The sequence below is a fragment of the Pseudopipra pipra genome, chromosome 5 (assembly GCF_036250125.1).
Source record: "Pseudopipra pipra isolate bDixPip1 chromosome 5, bDixPip1.hap1, whole genome shotgun sequence".
NCBI classification, from domain to species: domain Eukaryota; kingdom Metazoa; phylum Chordata; class Aves; order Passeriformes; family Pipridae; genus Pseudopipra; species Pseudopipra pipra.
In genome coordinates, this window is record NC_087553.1 from 35,322,095 (window position 1) to 35,337,823 (window position 15,729).

The 15,729-nt window shown below is 37.4% G+C and overlaps 1 protein-coding gene across 6 annotated transcripts in view; it reads right to left on the bottom strand.

The window, feature by feature from the left end:
• The window catches only part of ACSS3 (acyl-CoA synthetase short chain family member 3), a 75,831-nt gene that overhangs the window by 4,958 nt on the left and 55,144 nt on the right, over positions 1 to 15,729 (bottom strand). For 4 of the 6 annotated variants that reach the window (XM_064655567.1, XM_064655566.1, XM_064655570.1 and 1 more), the window contains 5 exons: positions 13,711 to 13,806; positions 10,537 to 10,600; positions 2,611 to 2,715; positions 1,777 to 1,858; positions 660 to 782 (listed from right to left, as the gene is read on the bottom strand). In XM_064655567.1, coding sequence (XP_064511637.1) covers positions 660 to 782; positions 1,777 to 1,858; positions 2,611 to 2,715; positions 10,537 to 10,600; positions 13,711 to 13,806 — 470 coding nt within the window. The remainder of the gene's footprint in view (positions 1 to 659; positions 783 to 1,776; positions 1,859 to 2,610; positions 2,716 to 10,536; positions 10,601 to 13,710; positions 13,807 to 15,729) is intronic. The other 2 variants (XM_064655569.1, XM_064655568.1) reach the window with 2 other exon arrangements.

Sequence of the window (15,729 nt, forward strand, 5' to 3'; positions counted from 1 at the left end):
ATTTGTAACCGGCAATCAATTACAGCAGTTCCAGAGAGGTGAGTGAACAATGATATGAAATTCAGACACTATTATGAACTGCACTATTTTCAATTTTTTTGAGTTGCATAGGTATGACATTAATGACTTTCAACTTAACAGCAGGTTTTTTTTACAGACATTTTCATTGTTCATTTAGCACTGTTCATACAGTAAGAGACAAAACAGCTGTCAAGAAAATGTGAAGGAAAGTCTTCAAATCAAGAAATGTGAGTCTATGTGAAAAGAATTTAGCCAACACTGAGCACTATATTTTAGGAATACAAGTTTCTACTCCTCAGTTACTACAGTATTTATTTGGTGAAACTACTTGGCACACTGACTCTACATTATCTTAACATATTCCCAAACAAATACGTTATCAGAGCTAACAGCTATGCTTCCCATACGTCTGTCTCATCAATCCCATGGTACAAACTGCTTATTACTGACTAAATTTATTATGTTCTGGAAAGCACCTTAATAGGAAGAACCTGAAATAGGAAATGTTGTGGTTAAAAGTACCAATGGAAATGCAAACAAAAAGAGCAGAAAGAAAATGAGAGATTTTGTGAGATTTTCAGTCTCAGCTTGTTCTATTCAACTTTCACTCTTCTATTTTCCTGTCAAGCAATGCTAACCTCTTCAATCGCACCTGCTGAAATTCTGTGTCCGGCAACATTGATCACATCATCAGCTCGAGACAGGACATATAAATAGCCATCTTCATCCATATAGCCAGCATCCATAGTATCATAATATCCCTAAACGTGACACAATAAAAAATAAATTCAAAAAGAGTACTAGGAATACCCATGAATTTACCATGAAATCGACAACAACAACAACAACAATCTTAACCCCTTTTCCACATTAAATACGCTTTTGGTGCTTGAAAGATTTAATTCTGTAATATTTTTCACTATTTTTCTGTCATAATATGCCATGCAGCTCCCTTTCCATAAGGGTTTTGTAGACTTTGTTAATACAGAACAGAAGACAATAGATAAACCTGGATTTCTTTCCAACTCTGCTTACTTTGATTCCTGACAGCTTGGAGAAGGATGTTGCCTGGATCCACACAAGGAGAATGGAACTGTTACAATATAATAACCAGTTGTCAATTGTCCTAAAGATATTCCTGTTTGCTGTATCCAAACATACATCATCATCATGAAGCAACTGCACATAGGAAATAATTTGGCTGACTAATTCACTCATTTACTTTTATTGATCCAAACCTTCCATTCTGAACATTTGTATAGGGCCAATCTAGTTATTTCTACAAGGAAAGGAGGAAGCCAATCCTTGGATAGTTCATCTGACAAGGAAACATAACTAATAAAGTAAGGAGCCTCCAATATATTTAGGTGCACAGTGGACAAGTGTGTATTTTGGACTGATACCAAGCTAGCATGATTGCATGTCAACAGGATTAGTATATTTGAAGCTATGCTAGACTAAGGTCACAGGCTTATATGTTTTATTAGATCATATGACATAAAATGAATTTTTGGCTCAGAAGCTTGAGGTTTACTTCTTCTGTTTCAGATCTTAAAAAACCCACAGTATGTCTAAGGGCTTTAATTACAGATGAAAAAATTTTACCTTGAAATGCTTTTAATTGTATGCACATATATCAAAGATCTTAAATTAAGATACAAAAATTTATGATAAACTGTTATCCAGGTTAAACCTAGTATCATTCAGTTCTGCAGAATTACTAAAAATGTATATAGTTTATTTCATAATTCTTACTGGAAATTTTTGGAAATATAACTTCTGGAATGTTTCTTTATTTTCCCAAAGACCTGAGAATGCTCCAGGAGGCAAAGGCAACCTTAAATTGAAAAGAGCAGAGGGAAGTATTAACAAATACAGATATAACAAGTACAACTCATGCTCTCTATTCATACTTGATATTCAGATAAATAATCATTGTTTATACAATCAGAAAACAGTTCAGCTTAATAATATGCTGATAACATAAAAAGACTATATATTATTGTGAACATATACATACAGCTCTGCACTGTATCCAGACCTTACCTTTTATATTACATAAGCATCACAGTAAAATAATGTTTGATCTAGTAAACATCATATATTGCACTATAAATATGTTAACAATATTCAGCTTGCAACACTTCTAAGGATTAAGAATCTGTCAGAAATGTATGCATATATGCTATGATACAGGCAATTTCATTATTATAGGTATCTTTTTCTCTAACACCCATACACCACTCACATGTGCATAGACAGATGGATTATCAGATACACAAATCTTCCGTTTCTGTAAAAAGATGTAGCTCAAAGGACTTCAACCATGAGAATATGAATAAAAATGTTTTTCTTTTATATTGAAACTGTGCTCAATATTATTGCAAATACCGGAGGAGTTCTTTGAAAGGATATTGATAAAAGTCACTAGTAGAACTTTCTAAAATAACTGGACTTATTTTTATTTTTTTTAAGAAGCAAAGCCGCAAAATTCTAGTCTGCTTTATTTGCTGAGTTTTGAATGTACACTATACACCCCTTCGTCAGTCAACAATATGGGCATGAGAAAATATGGGACATTCCACATACATATCTGTCAGAAGAACAGAAGCTGCAGAAGCCTCAGCTAACAAAGAAGTAGTTGTTTCTTCCTTCGAATCTCTGATAGGATTAAACACAGATCTCTTCAACTGCCTAAGAGATACATATTCAGGCATATCAACACAAGTTTTATCAAGTTTACCCCTAATGACAGAGAGAGAATGATCATGCAAGCAAACATATCTATTTAGATAAAATCATAAACACCCCATACAGTTTTTACTAGTATATGCCTGCATTCCTAACTAGCAACTATTTATCTAGAGGTATTTTTTTTCTATTGATAGTGTCCCTGTGACACCTGAAGGCAACATCTCTAGCAGAAAAACACTTCTGTAGCATAGCAACACTGGTATCATTACAAGACTCCAGTGATGTTTAGGACACAAGAACAGGTGCCACAAGCTCTGTGACATGGACATTTCTAACATTATATTTACAAAAAGAATAGTTATCTACCTATCTATATACACACTAATCCTAAGTATGGTATAAATATAAATAAATATAAATATAAATATAAATATAAATATAAATATAAATATAAATATAAATATAAATATAAATATAAATATAAATATAAATATAATATAAAAGGTACAAACTACATTGAAAAGGTCATGTCATCCAGTAATGATTCAAATACCTGATTTTTTACAATCCTAGTTTTTTCAGCTTAATTCACCTCAGTTAGCATAATAGAATATACTGCTATAAATACCACTTTCTCTGAGGGCTCTGGCTCAACATGTCCCATAAATCACATTCCTTGAAAGTATGGTTAAGAAAGTATGGCCAGAAATGCCAAGACACTTCCCAGGTAGTCATGCAGGGTTCAGGAGGGCAGGTTGGCTTCTGCCCATCTGGAAGGAATTCACTGCCTTATTTTAAGCTTTTCAATCTTAGTAAGCATCTCTGTGATATACAAACATGACCTATAGAGTGTTTGCTTTGAAAAAAAAAAAAAGATTAGAAAAACAAAATATTGATTGTGGTGTTTATGTATTTATGAGTTTAAAAGAAAAAAAATCTCTTGCTTAGATTCAAGAAAAATCACTAGAGAATGGCAGTTACTATGGGTGTTGCCTGGTTGCTAATAGCACAGCAATTCATAACAGCCTCAGTCATGGCAAATTTTGCACTTTAAATTCATTTAGCAGTCTGAAACATCCTTGTGATGGGAGAGAAAGGACAACTCATATTGATAAAGTCCTTAATTTCCCCATAGCTCTATTCTGTACTTTGCAGTTAGTCATTCAATAGAAAAAAAACCAATTTTACTGCTGAAATCAGAAAAGCATTTTCCTTTCTGTAATTGTTCAGAAATCTAAACACTGAAGTGTGTAACATATCACCAAAAATATAATGCTTGCTCCTACCCTTTTGTTTTATTCTGTTTGTTCAGATTTTTATTTTCCTGGAGGGGTGGGGGAGTGGGTAGAGGAGGGCGGGGGGTGTCTTATGTTTGATTGTGTTTTCTTTCTTTGGTTTGTTGGGGTTTTTTTAGGAAAATTGCATTGATAAGTACATCCACAGAACATATTTCCTGAGTCGGTTGAAAACAGATTGCTAAACTAGTGGTTACCACAGGTATCTCTATAGTACATATCATAGCACAATAAAGACAACATCTGAAAATGTGCTTCCATAGCTTTCTGTGAAAGATTACTTGCAATTAAGACCCCATTCATCCTCTAAGCAAAAAGTGAGTGCCATCATCTATGTGTCCATCTTCCAGGCAAAATAATTCCACAGCAACAGGCACATACAATTCTTTCATGAGAGTAAAGCTCTTAGTATCATGACTGACTAGAATTTCTAGTTTCTGTGAAAACACAAATAATTATTAAAATTAATAAAGGTAGAATTCAGTCTGCCAAAACATAATTACATGTATTGGAATTTTGTCAGGACATTAGAACTAAAATGTCCAGAGCCAAAAATACCTCCAAACCCACTGCTGTCAAGGAGAAGTCTGCCATAAATTCCAAAGGGAGCAGAACTGGATCACAGTTACATGCAGGGAGCCAGAAGAGATAAAATGAGGCAGTCAGAAAATAACAGCAACCAAAAGCAAACATCCCTTCCCTTTCTCAACCTCTCCATACAAAAACAGGAACATTTTGGGATGTCTGGTTTCACAGAATCACAGACTCAATTAGGCTGGAAAAGACCTCTGAGATCACTGAGTCCAATTTATGACCTAACACCACCATGTAAACTCAATCATGGCACTAAGTGGCACATCCAGTGTTTCATTAAACACTTCCAGGGACAGTGACTCCACTGCATCCCTGGGCAGTCCATTCCAATGCCTATTCACTCTTTCAGTGAAGAACTTCTCTCTAATGTCCAACCTAAACCTCCCCTGGTGCAGTTAAGGACTGTGTCCTCTTTTCCTATTGCCGGCTGCCTGGGAGAAGAGGCCAACCACTACCTGGCTACAGCCTCCTTTCAGGTAGTTGTAGAGACCAATAAGGTCTCTATAATAGGGTCTCCCTTGAGCCTCGTTTTCTCCAGGCTAAACAACCCCAGCTCCCTCAGCTGCTCCTCATAGGACTTGTGCTCCAGATCCTTCACCAGCCTCACTGCCCTTCTCCGGACCCACTCCAGCAACAGTTTGTGTCTGTTCTTCCTAGGAAATACAACACACGTCTACAAGAATTCAATATTTAAAAACTGTTGCCTCTTTGACCAAACACTGAGTTGATAATCAAGATCTTTTGGGGTTATTTTTACTAAGAGGGTATATTAACAAAAAAGTTCCAGGTATGCATAAGTAAGCATGATTGCCCCACAGATGGTCCTGCTTTCCTTTCACAAGGGAGAGGACCACAGAAGACCAAGACAGAAGGAAATATATTCCTTCATTATGATTTCCACAATATACAAAGAAGTTGCTTTGCAAGGTTTTCCTTTGGGACATATTCACTGTATTTCCCTAGTTATCTGTTAACTCTCACCCCACATGCCAAGCCACAAAGTAGCCAGTGTTGAGCCTTTGCATCTGCTATCAGTTTGAAGATGAACCTTCCCTTACACTAGTCTTGCTTTGATTTTCCATATGGTCCTAACTCTGGTAGCATCTTCTGTCTTATAATTGCTTCTTCCTTCTGCAGAAGACAGTCACAAGCTTCAACGAATATAAATTCAAGACAAGCTTGCTAGTTTTTTCTAAAACATGAATGTGTTTAGCAGCTATCTTGGATCAGGCTAACTAGAGTCAACTCATCCCATTTAACTAGCAAAGAAGAGGCACAGTTTCAAATCCAAGTGGAGCTTCAAGCCCAAATTCTACACTGAAATAAATAAAAACATGTGAATGAAAAAGTTTACCTTTGGATTTCAAACCTCAAAGAGGATGTATAGGTCTGAATTTTGATCTCATTTATGCCAGTTTTTCACCAGTACAATTACAGCAGTACAATTATGTCACTCTCCATTTACTCCAGTGAAATCAAGATTAAAATTGTAGAACTATAAGAATATAGATCCAGGCCCATTTCTCATTTCAAGGTTGAATACATTTAGAACAGCATTAGGAAAACCAGGTAAACTCTGTAAATTAATGATGTAAAATATAGGGGTTCGTTTACCAAAGATTTACTCTGGTTACACTTTACAAAGATAAGAAAGTAATTTCATTATAAATTGGAGAAACTAAGACATAGATAAGCTCAACAACGTCACAAAAAATCCTCTGAAGTACTTTAACAGAAACTGTTTTCTGTTAGAGAATTTTAAATGATAATCATTACTTGTTTTTTAAGCATTGTTTCAAAATTCATTTAGTTTTCATACAACAGTGGCTAACCTTTCACAGAATAGTCCACCCTTCAGCTTAGCCCAAGACAATCTGATTCCCATGTATCACACCCTTCCAAAATGCCACTCATCGAAATGGTGTAAGATTCCTCGTTAATGGAACCAAGCAATTATAGACAGAGCACTCAAAAAATAATTTACATAGAAAATGAGATTTCTGGAAGTACAAATGAAAGTCAAAAAACTACTGAAAAGGCTACCTTGCTGATATTCAGAAAAGACATCCTTTTATTTTATGGTAGACAATGACACAGGCTGTTCGTTATAGCCAGTCAAAGCAAGTATAAGTCACTGTTAAATGAGTCGGGGCTTGTGAATGCAACTAAATCATCCTAACTGGCAGGTATAATTATTACTCAGCTTTTATGTAGTGCTGTGCATAAACATCACTTTTATAGAAATTTTTGATTGCAAGTTTGAAAGGCATCTGGAAGGTTTTTCAGACACCAGGAATAACAGCACATGAAAAAGGGTAGACAAGAGTAGAGGATCTCAAATGTTCCAGTCTGCATGAAATACTACTTTAGTTAGCTGAAAGGGGTCACAAAAGTAGTTGGTCTCAGTATGGATTTTACAGAAAAAAATACAGTTTAGTGGGGAAGAGAGAAAGCCATCAAAAACTAGTGGAAGTGGCTGGAAAAAGGTCAAAATAAAGAAAGTTCAAATGGTATGTACTCAGTCAGAGATTTGCTAGAAAACCCATCTTTGGACAAAGTGCTCTCACTTTGGAAGTCCTACTTATTGTTTTACTTGTAAAGGAAAAAGACAAAGCTGATAAACATGTAGAAGGCTGTCAGGGAGATAAATCTTTTTCTTTTGCAGATTCTTTATCTGAACTGACCTGTCATGGTCCGAGGGGGGATGGGGCCGTGACACAGCGCGGATGGGTTGGGGAGACAAGGTAGAGTGCAGATGGAATACTTTATTGAGGCGTGCACAGGATTTTTTATCAGTTCAGGCAGGGATAGGGCCAGAACATGGGGTGGGGCATGAGACAGACACATGGGAGAACAAATCGGGATAGGGGCACAGGCAAAAGGGGGAGGAATGTGGAAGGGGCGAATAGCAGCTGTCTCCTCTCTGCAGCTTCTTCAGCCAATCAGCGAAGGGAGCGGGGAAGCAGTGAGCAGGCAAACTCATGGCAAGCCCCGCCATGTCCAGGCTGTGCACTGTGTAATATGAATACAATGAAACCACACAATAACAGTAAAGTCCATATAATAAAGTTCTGTCAATTGCTGTATGTCTTTCTCCACGCCTGGAACCTCTCCCATCCTGAATCTTGCTCCTTCACACTGACCTCCCATACAACACAGGCTAAAAGATGCCATCTACTAAATCCTGCCTGAACCCCACAATTTTTAAAATAGATATCTAGGCTTGACCTAGAAAATGTCAAAGTAAACCACCACACTCCCAAGAATTTGTTCCAATCGTTTAATACCTTCACTGTTAAAATGGTGTTTTATTTCTCATCTGAATACATCTAGCTTGAGCTTCTGATCTCTTTATGCTAGATTAAATAGCCATCTCTCAGAGATGTTTCTGTCCTCTGGGTATTTCTTGGCCTTGACAAAGTTACTATTTTACTGATCTTAGATGAACCACATATCACAGGTTTTCATACCACAAGCATTCCAGCACTATAATTCATATTTTCCCTAAAATCCAGTCACTTTCTCAATACCCTTTTGAAATACGGACATAAGAATCAAACACAATGCATAAACAGATTTATTAACATCATATCCACAGACAGTAATGTTGGCTCCTTTTCAGCTTCCCTATTGAATAACAAGGAATCATATTACCTTAGTTACAGTAGCAGCTACCTTTCATTCAAAGATCTTGTGTATTCAGAGGTTCATCCACTGTAACATAAAAAAGCCCTTTGAAAGGTACTGTTTCTAGGGTTCTTCATCTTATAAATCTAGCAAATTTTCACTTGGCATAGCTGTATAGCTATGGGGCCATAATAGAGAAGGTAAAGTCTGGTTTTAGGAGTTTGACAGTAACTCTTCTAATATAGCAACATCACTCCTAACAGGCAGTTGAAGACAGCAAGGACTCAGAAACATATGCACACATCTTCCAACATTAACTATCAGTATATATAATTAAAATTGTTTGGCAGAGTTGCTAAAGATGGATTTTTTTCCACTACTCTTTTGGTAGACAAGACTAAGCACCTATCCTAAGCAAACTGCTGTCACTGGAGAGGCATCAGCACACCTGGAAGACAATTTATTTCATCCTAGCTGAATATCTAAAACAGCTAGGATCACTTTTCTTACAAAAATACCTTTCTCTCTCTCCATTGATTACAAGCCTATGTTTTATTACATAGGCACTACAGAGGTGAGAACTTTGAAAGATAACTTTCCACTCCGACCTGAGTTACAGATACTTCCAACAACAGCCTATAAAAGGTTGGAGCAATTTCAATTATTTTTGCTCCGTAATGGAATGCACGCACATACTTGACAATGTAATGAATGCACAATCTTACGTGTGTAACAAGAAAACTACGTCTAACTATGAGTCTGCTGATTCAGGGAAGATCATGTGTGCCCTTAAAGCCATGCCTGTGTATCCTTGTTGACTTAGCCAAAGATGCTGAGATTTAGGCAGGGTATAAATTTCATCCTGAAAATACACAGTACAATAAGTTCATGTGATACTACTTCAGCCTCCACAGTGGTCTAGTTACATTAGAGTAGTAGTGCAGCTGAGCAAAAAACCTCCATACCTCAGCAACTCCACCTCCTATGCCAGCCCACCCACACTGTTAGTGCTGCACATCTGCAGCACAGTCCAGTGCATGCAGTTCTTATGTCTCTCATCCCCAGCTCATGTGCCTGTTGACTCAATCCTCAGCTAACTTCACTAACAATTCATCACAATAGGTACATCTGTCCCAATGTTTCAGCTTTTGACACATTTTCAGTTCACTGAAGGTTAATGCTAATCTTTATATTTTCTTTCATTAATCTAAGCAAGCAGTGACGACTCCGAACTATCACAACTCTCCAGAAATTTACCCCAGAAGAAACAGATGAATGCATTGCCTTTTGTACTTGCATTTGCTGGCAGTTAAGAAGTGTTCAGAGTTGAAGTGTTTTCTGTGACTGAAAACAGAGGTGGTTACAGCTACCACACTCATCACAAAGCAGGTACCTGTCTGAGGAAAATGCCATTTGCCTAAAAGCTGTGAAACATCCAGAATACAGAGCTGTCATGGGCTGTGGGGAGCAGCAGCCTATCGAGTGTTACAGGAATAAGGAAAGGTTCTGGCAACAGTTGAAAAGGCAGAAGGCAAGATAAATGTAACTGATGTTCACAGTGCTATCTAAACAGAGACCTTTTTATCTAAGAGAAGTACCAAGAAAGGTGTACTTTCAAAAAGAATATTAAAGCTTATGGAAGTCATCTGACATGAGTCTGGTAAATGGTACTAAAAATCACCTACATGATGCACAGTGGGTTTTTCTTATTTCTTTTTTTTTTGTTGTAGTCCTGTCCAATACACCACAGTGTATTTTGTCCAAGTACCACTACAAATTAACACTGTTTCATGCAAAGCACACAGAGAGACATCTTTCTTTTTCTTACAGCGAACAGAAAATACATGTTCTCCCTATAAGAACGTGCATCTATTGGGATTAGGAAATAGCGAAAGAAGAGGCAGCATCACAACTGTAAGCCAAAGCATGTCAGTCTGCTCTGCTGTACTATTTCACTATTTCAAGTGGAAGATAAAAGAATGAAGGGAGTGATTCAGTATCTTGCTCATACATCACAGCAGGAAGGCTTCATCCTATGTCAACAGGCTAGCAATTATGAAAATGGTAAACCCTGCTGTAGTCTAAGAAAAAAAGCCAGCAATCCACCCTCATTCACTCACACAATTTCATCTGCAACTCCTCAATATCACAGGACAGTCTCGTATCCATATCAGAGACAAACACACTTTTCAATCCTCATTACTTCAATCATTGTGCTTTATATATATATATATAAACTTCAGTCAAAAGACAATCAAGCCAGGTAAGAAGTTTCCCTTAACTGTAAGATACTTATTTTTCTTACTTTACCACAATATTTCCCAAAGTCTTGGCCTTCACTGGTTCTTTATTTTCATCCAGAATCATCACTGTAAAAAAAGTAATATAGGAAGAAAACTCAAGTTTAGTAGTGTCATTTTAGGTGGAGGAAAGTGTCTTTCTTTAGGGATATCAACTTATGTCACACTTCAGAGTGGTAATACACCAAACAACAAAAGGAATTAAGTAATTTGGGAGTGCCAAACTGGATAATCTTATGGCCTTATTAACATTCGCCTTAAGCACAAAAAGCACAAATACTCATGCTATGGCAGCAGAAATAGGGAAACAAAGTCTCAAAAGGAAAAAACAGAGAACTGAAATTTAAAAGCAACCTTCATACTGGAAAATCTAAACTTCCAAATAGAAGACCATTAAGATACACAACAAATATAAAGAAAAACTATGTGGGTAACATGAGCAAGAAATAACAGATTATTGAAGGTTAACGCAGTTAATGTGAGAAATACTATCGGCAGTAAATAAGTACACCTGCTTTTCAAAGGCTCTCAGGAGTCTCAGAAAGATGCTCTCCAGCTAACAAAGTTTATTGTAGTCTAGCACAAAGCCATAAAGTACCTTGTGAACTACCCAAATCTGCAGAGCAGGGTAATGCTCAAGTACAGTACGGAATAGAGATCTTCCAAGCCTTTTCCCTGGATGACACTGGCTCACCACCTTCAGTGAAAGCATCATATCCTGATACTGAAATTTCTGAGGAAAAACACCTGAAATAGACTCTTCTGTGCAGTCATCTGGGAGATGAAGCTACTACAACCACCCATTCCATCTAAAGGTGTGGGCAAAAGAAAGGAATGACAAATACCAACTTGGCCTCTGAAAAATGAAGTTAAATAAAGTGAAACAACTAAACCATAGAAGAACAGAAGGGAAGATTCTGACAGATTGGGCTCATAAGGATTTAAAAACATGCCTTTTAAAGCCTCCTCAAGCAAAGAAAGCAATGTTCATCTGAATCTAAATTACTACAAATAATCTTACACTCTATATTAAAAGGTCACAGAGGAAATGGGGAAAAGAAAATTACAGACTTCTGACTAAAACTCTGCTAAGGCTCGTATGAGTAATATCATATTCTATCTGTCCAAACAATGCCAACATTTATTATTTCTGGCTGAAGCTATTCCTTCAAAGGAGATGGTAATTTTTAAGTAACTGAAGAGAGCCTGCTGAAAGCAATGGCTCAGCACATAGACACAAGCAAGTACACAAGGCCAGTTTTACAAATCAGTATCTTGGTGTAACTGGGACAGGAAATCAAAAGGATGAATAAGGATGACTGGACACATAGAAGACATTTAGGAAAATCATCAGGAACAGCATAAGCAAAACCCATTCATAATCTGCAAACATGTTTTGTATTTATTTATTGTTAGGTGGTCTAAGAACATGGTAGATTTGTTCATGTTAGATTTGGAGAATTTAGGTTCAGAACACACAATGAAAAGATCCACTCATATGTAGTTTTCAATGTTTTCTCTCCTATTTTTATGATGTTAGAGGAAAATATAATCTTTTTTTGTAACTGATTCATCAAGGTACTAATCTCAGTCTTCAGTTTCCTCCTTGCAAGCTGCTTATTTCAATGTAGACAAATCTGGAGAACAGAGATACTATACTGTTCACTCCTGAATTACTGAAGAACTGACTTATTTCTTCAAAATGTGGGACTTGTTTCAGTCTGAAAATGCAATGAAATTGTCTGAAGAGGATTCAAGTAGATTGAAGGAAAATCACAACAAAATCTCTGATTTAAGGCAACAGACCTAGAAATTAACATGGTATCCTGAATCACTTATAAACGTAATTTGTGCCACTGCACTTTGATATCATAACTCTTATTCTCTGTGTTCTTAAAAATCAGCAAAGAATCAGTTTACTTTTAGCAATATGTAATAGGAAAGAATTTGCCTGTGTTAAAAAAAAGTAGATCTTGTAACTTTGTATTTATATTGCAGCATAAATACAACATGACTTATCAACCATTAAGAGCGGTATGTATAATCTAAAAATACAGAATCTATCACCTAAATGGTTTAAATATCCTCTCTAATTAATACAGTAACAGCAGGAAAACGCAGTAGCCAGTATAGAGTAATTTCAAAAATCAGTATTTTATGAATGGCTGCATTACAGGACATATTTGGTCAAAGACTGAAAGAGGTAAAGTTATACCATAAATCTTTAGTCACTTTTAGTGCTCATTTTTTCTTTCTCTTATAAGGTATGCTAAAGACGTTGCCTTCATTCTACTTCAAGAAATTCTTTAATTACACTAGTCCCAGTGCTCCAAAGTATGCATTGGAAATTTTTATATTCCTGCTACTCATATTTCTTTCTTATCCTGACTATCATCTGATAGTATGCATGATGCAACTACATTCTTCCACTCTTTCCAATTTGTTACAACTCTGGACTAACTCATTGGCATTGTTTTAAAGTTGTTTTTAAGCTACTGCTTGTCCTTATGCCATAACTGTAAATGCCAAAACCAAGAGCTGCTGAAAATGTTCTATTTTCTTTAATGCTCACTACCAATTATATGTATTAGAAGAAAAAAACAGCTTAGCTCCTGTTTTCTGCTTTCTGCCCAATTATGTGAGAACTTTTCCTGAAGATCATCTGATCTTTAATGTAATTATTTTTCAGACTTCAAGTAATTCTTGAAACTGTTAAAATCAGGGTTCCCAGGTATTAAAATATTTTTGCACCCTCTGCATGCAAATACCTTCCAGACAATGAGTGCACATCCTTCTCATGTTGGTCCAAAGCCTAACATTTCTCCCAGCTGGAAATAAAAATGCTCCACAAATACTGAAAGATAATGTGCTTAACAACTCTCTCAAATTGTGTTAAAGTGCAGAAGCATTGTGGAGAAGTGTAAACGAGTATTGTGTCACAGTATGTGCTACCCCTTTCATATCATAAAGGCAGGAGTAGCTGATCAGTTTTCTCAAACATAACTCTGAATTTCTTATTCACAATCACATTCCATGACACAAAAAAGTAGAATTTCCTGTTTCAGGAAGGAGGAAAATGTGTTAGAAAGACTGTAATTTGCTTTCGCTACAATTAAGGAGCACTTACTGAGGAATACAAGCAATGTCCTTTTCTAGTAACATTTTTAGCATAGTATTACCATTATATCCTGGCACAGGTTTTCCTGCCTGTCCAGGTGGAGGTGTCGTAGAGTTTCCCAAACCAATACAGGAAGCAGTAATTGCAGAACCAGATTCTGTTAAGAGAACACAAATATCATCAGTTAAGGTTGTTCTTAGTTTCATTAGGAATTTATTGGTTCTAAGTTTTTTGATGCTTAGCACATCAAAATAAAAAAATAAAATAAAATTCCTAGACAAGCAATGAAGATTTAGAATTCAGAGAATCATGGAATATCCTGAGATGGAAGGGACCCAAAGGGATCATAAAAGTTCAACTCTTTGCCCTGCACAGGAGACCCCAAGAATCACACCATGTGCCCAAGAGCATTGTCCAAACACCTGTTGAACTCTGTCAGGCTTGGTGCTGTGACCACTTACACGAGGAGTGCCCAGTCATCCTCTGGGTGAAGAACCTTCTTCTAATATTCAACCTAATTCATCCTTGATACAGCTTCATGACAATCCCTTGGGTCCTATCACTGGTCACGATAGAGAAGAGATCAGTGCCTGCCCCTTCTCTTCCTCTCATGAGGAAGTTGTAGACTGCAATGAGGTCTCCCCTCAGTCTCCTCTTCTCCAGGCTGAACAGACCAAGTGACCTCAGCTGCTCCTCATACGGCTCCCCTTCCAGACCCTTCACCATCTTTGTAGCCCTCTTCTGGATATAATTAGCTTAATATCTTTCTTATATTGTGGTGCCCAAAACTGAACACAATATTCAAGGTGAGGTCACACCAGTGCAGAGCAGAGCAGGACAATCCCCTCCCTTGACCAGCTGGCAATGCTTTGCCTGATGCCCCCCAGGACACGGTTGGCCCTCCTGGTTGCCAGGGCACTGCTAACTCTTATTCAACTTGCCATCAACCACGACCCCCAGGTCCCTTTCCACAGGGCTGTTCTCCAGCCTCTCGTTCCCCAGTCTGTTTGTACATCCGGGGTTGCCCTGTCTCAGGTGCAGAATCCAGCCCTTGTCTTTGTTACACTTCCTTTTCTCATATCTACTTAATCTGACAAGCTCTCTCTATTTATTCCAAGTAGCCTGACCCTGCTTCCATCTCTTACATATTTCCTGCTTACACTTGAGAAATGACTTTATTCATCCACACAGGTCACTTGCCCTCTTTGCCTGATTTCTTTCTCATTGGGATGCATCATTCTTGAGCCTGGAAGAAGTGATTCTTGAGTATCAATCAGCTCTCTTGGATCCCTATTCTCTGCAGGACCTCTTCCCATGGGATTCTTCCAAGAAGATCCCTGAAGAGGCTAAAGTTAGTTCTCCTGAAGTCCATGTTACAATCTTACTTGCTGTCCTGCTTCCTCCTTGCCCACTACTGAATTCCACAATCTCACAGTCACTCCAGACGCAAGGCTGCCCTCAACTTCCACATCTCCAACAAGGCCTTCCCTGTTTGTTAGTATAAGGTCAAGGAGCACACCATTCCTTGTGAGATCCTCCACTACTTGGGCTCGAAATTGTCATCAATGCTTTCCAGTAATGCCTACATCCTTCCTAATTATACCCACAGTTAGGCAGTTAGAAATTTCTCCCTCATCAGCTTCCTCTCTTTCTTAAGATACTTCATTTCACATAACATTTTTATACTACCAGAGTTGTTATTGCAAAAGAAGAATAAAACCTATCAAGTCATATAATAGAGTCTAAGACTGAAAAAAGACTGGCAGCTCTTCACTCTTTCCCTTTACAGAAAAATCTGCAGAGATTACTTTTTGCTAAGGGTCACACAAAAATTCTGGTATCCACCTTTTCTTTTCTTTTTTTTCCCCCAAATATGCCTTTTTGGCTTTTTGGTGTTTTGCCTTTATTTTAAAGAGACCAAACTGCTAGTGATTAATGACTCAAACATTTGACTACCTGCAGTGACCACCCATGTGCTGTAAGAGACTAGACTACTGGCGCAAGGCACTACAGCAAATTATAGCAAAGAAGTGAGAGAAGCCACAGGGAGACAGCAGCGACTAAAGAATTTGAAGAACTG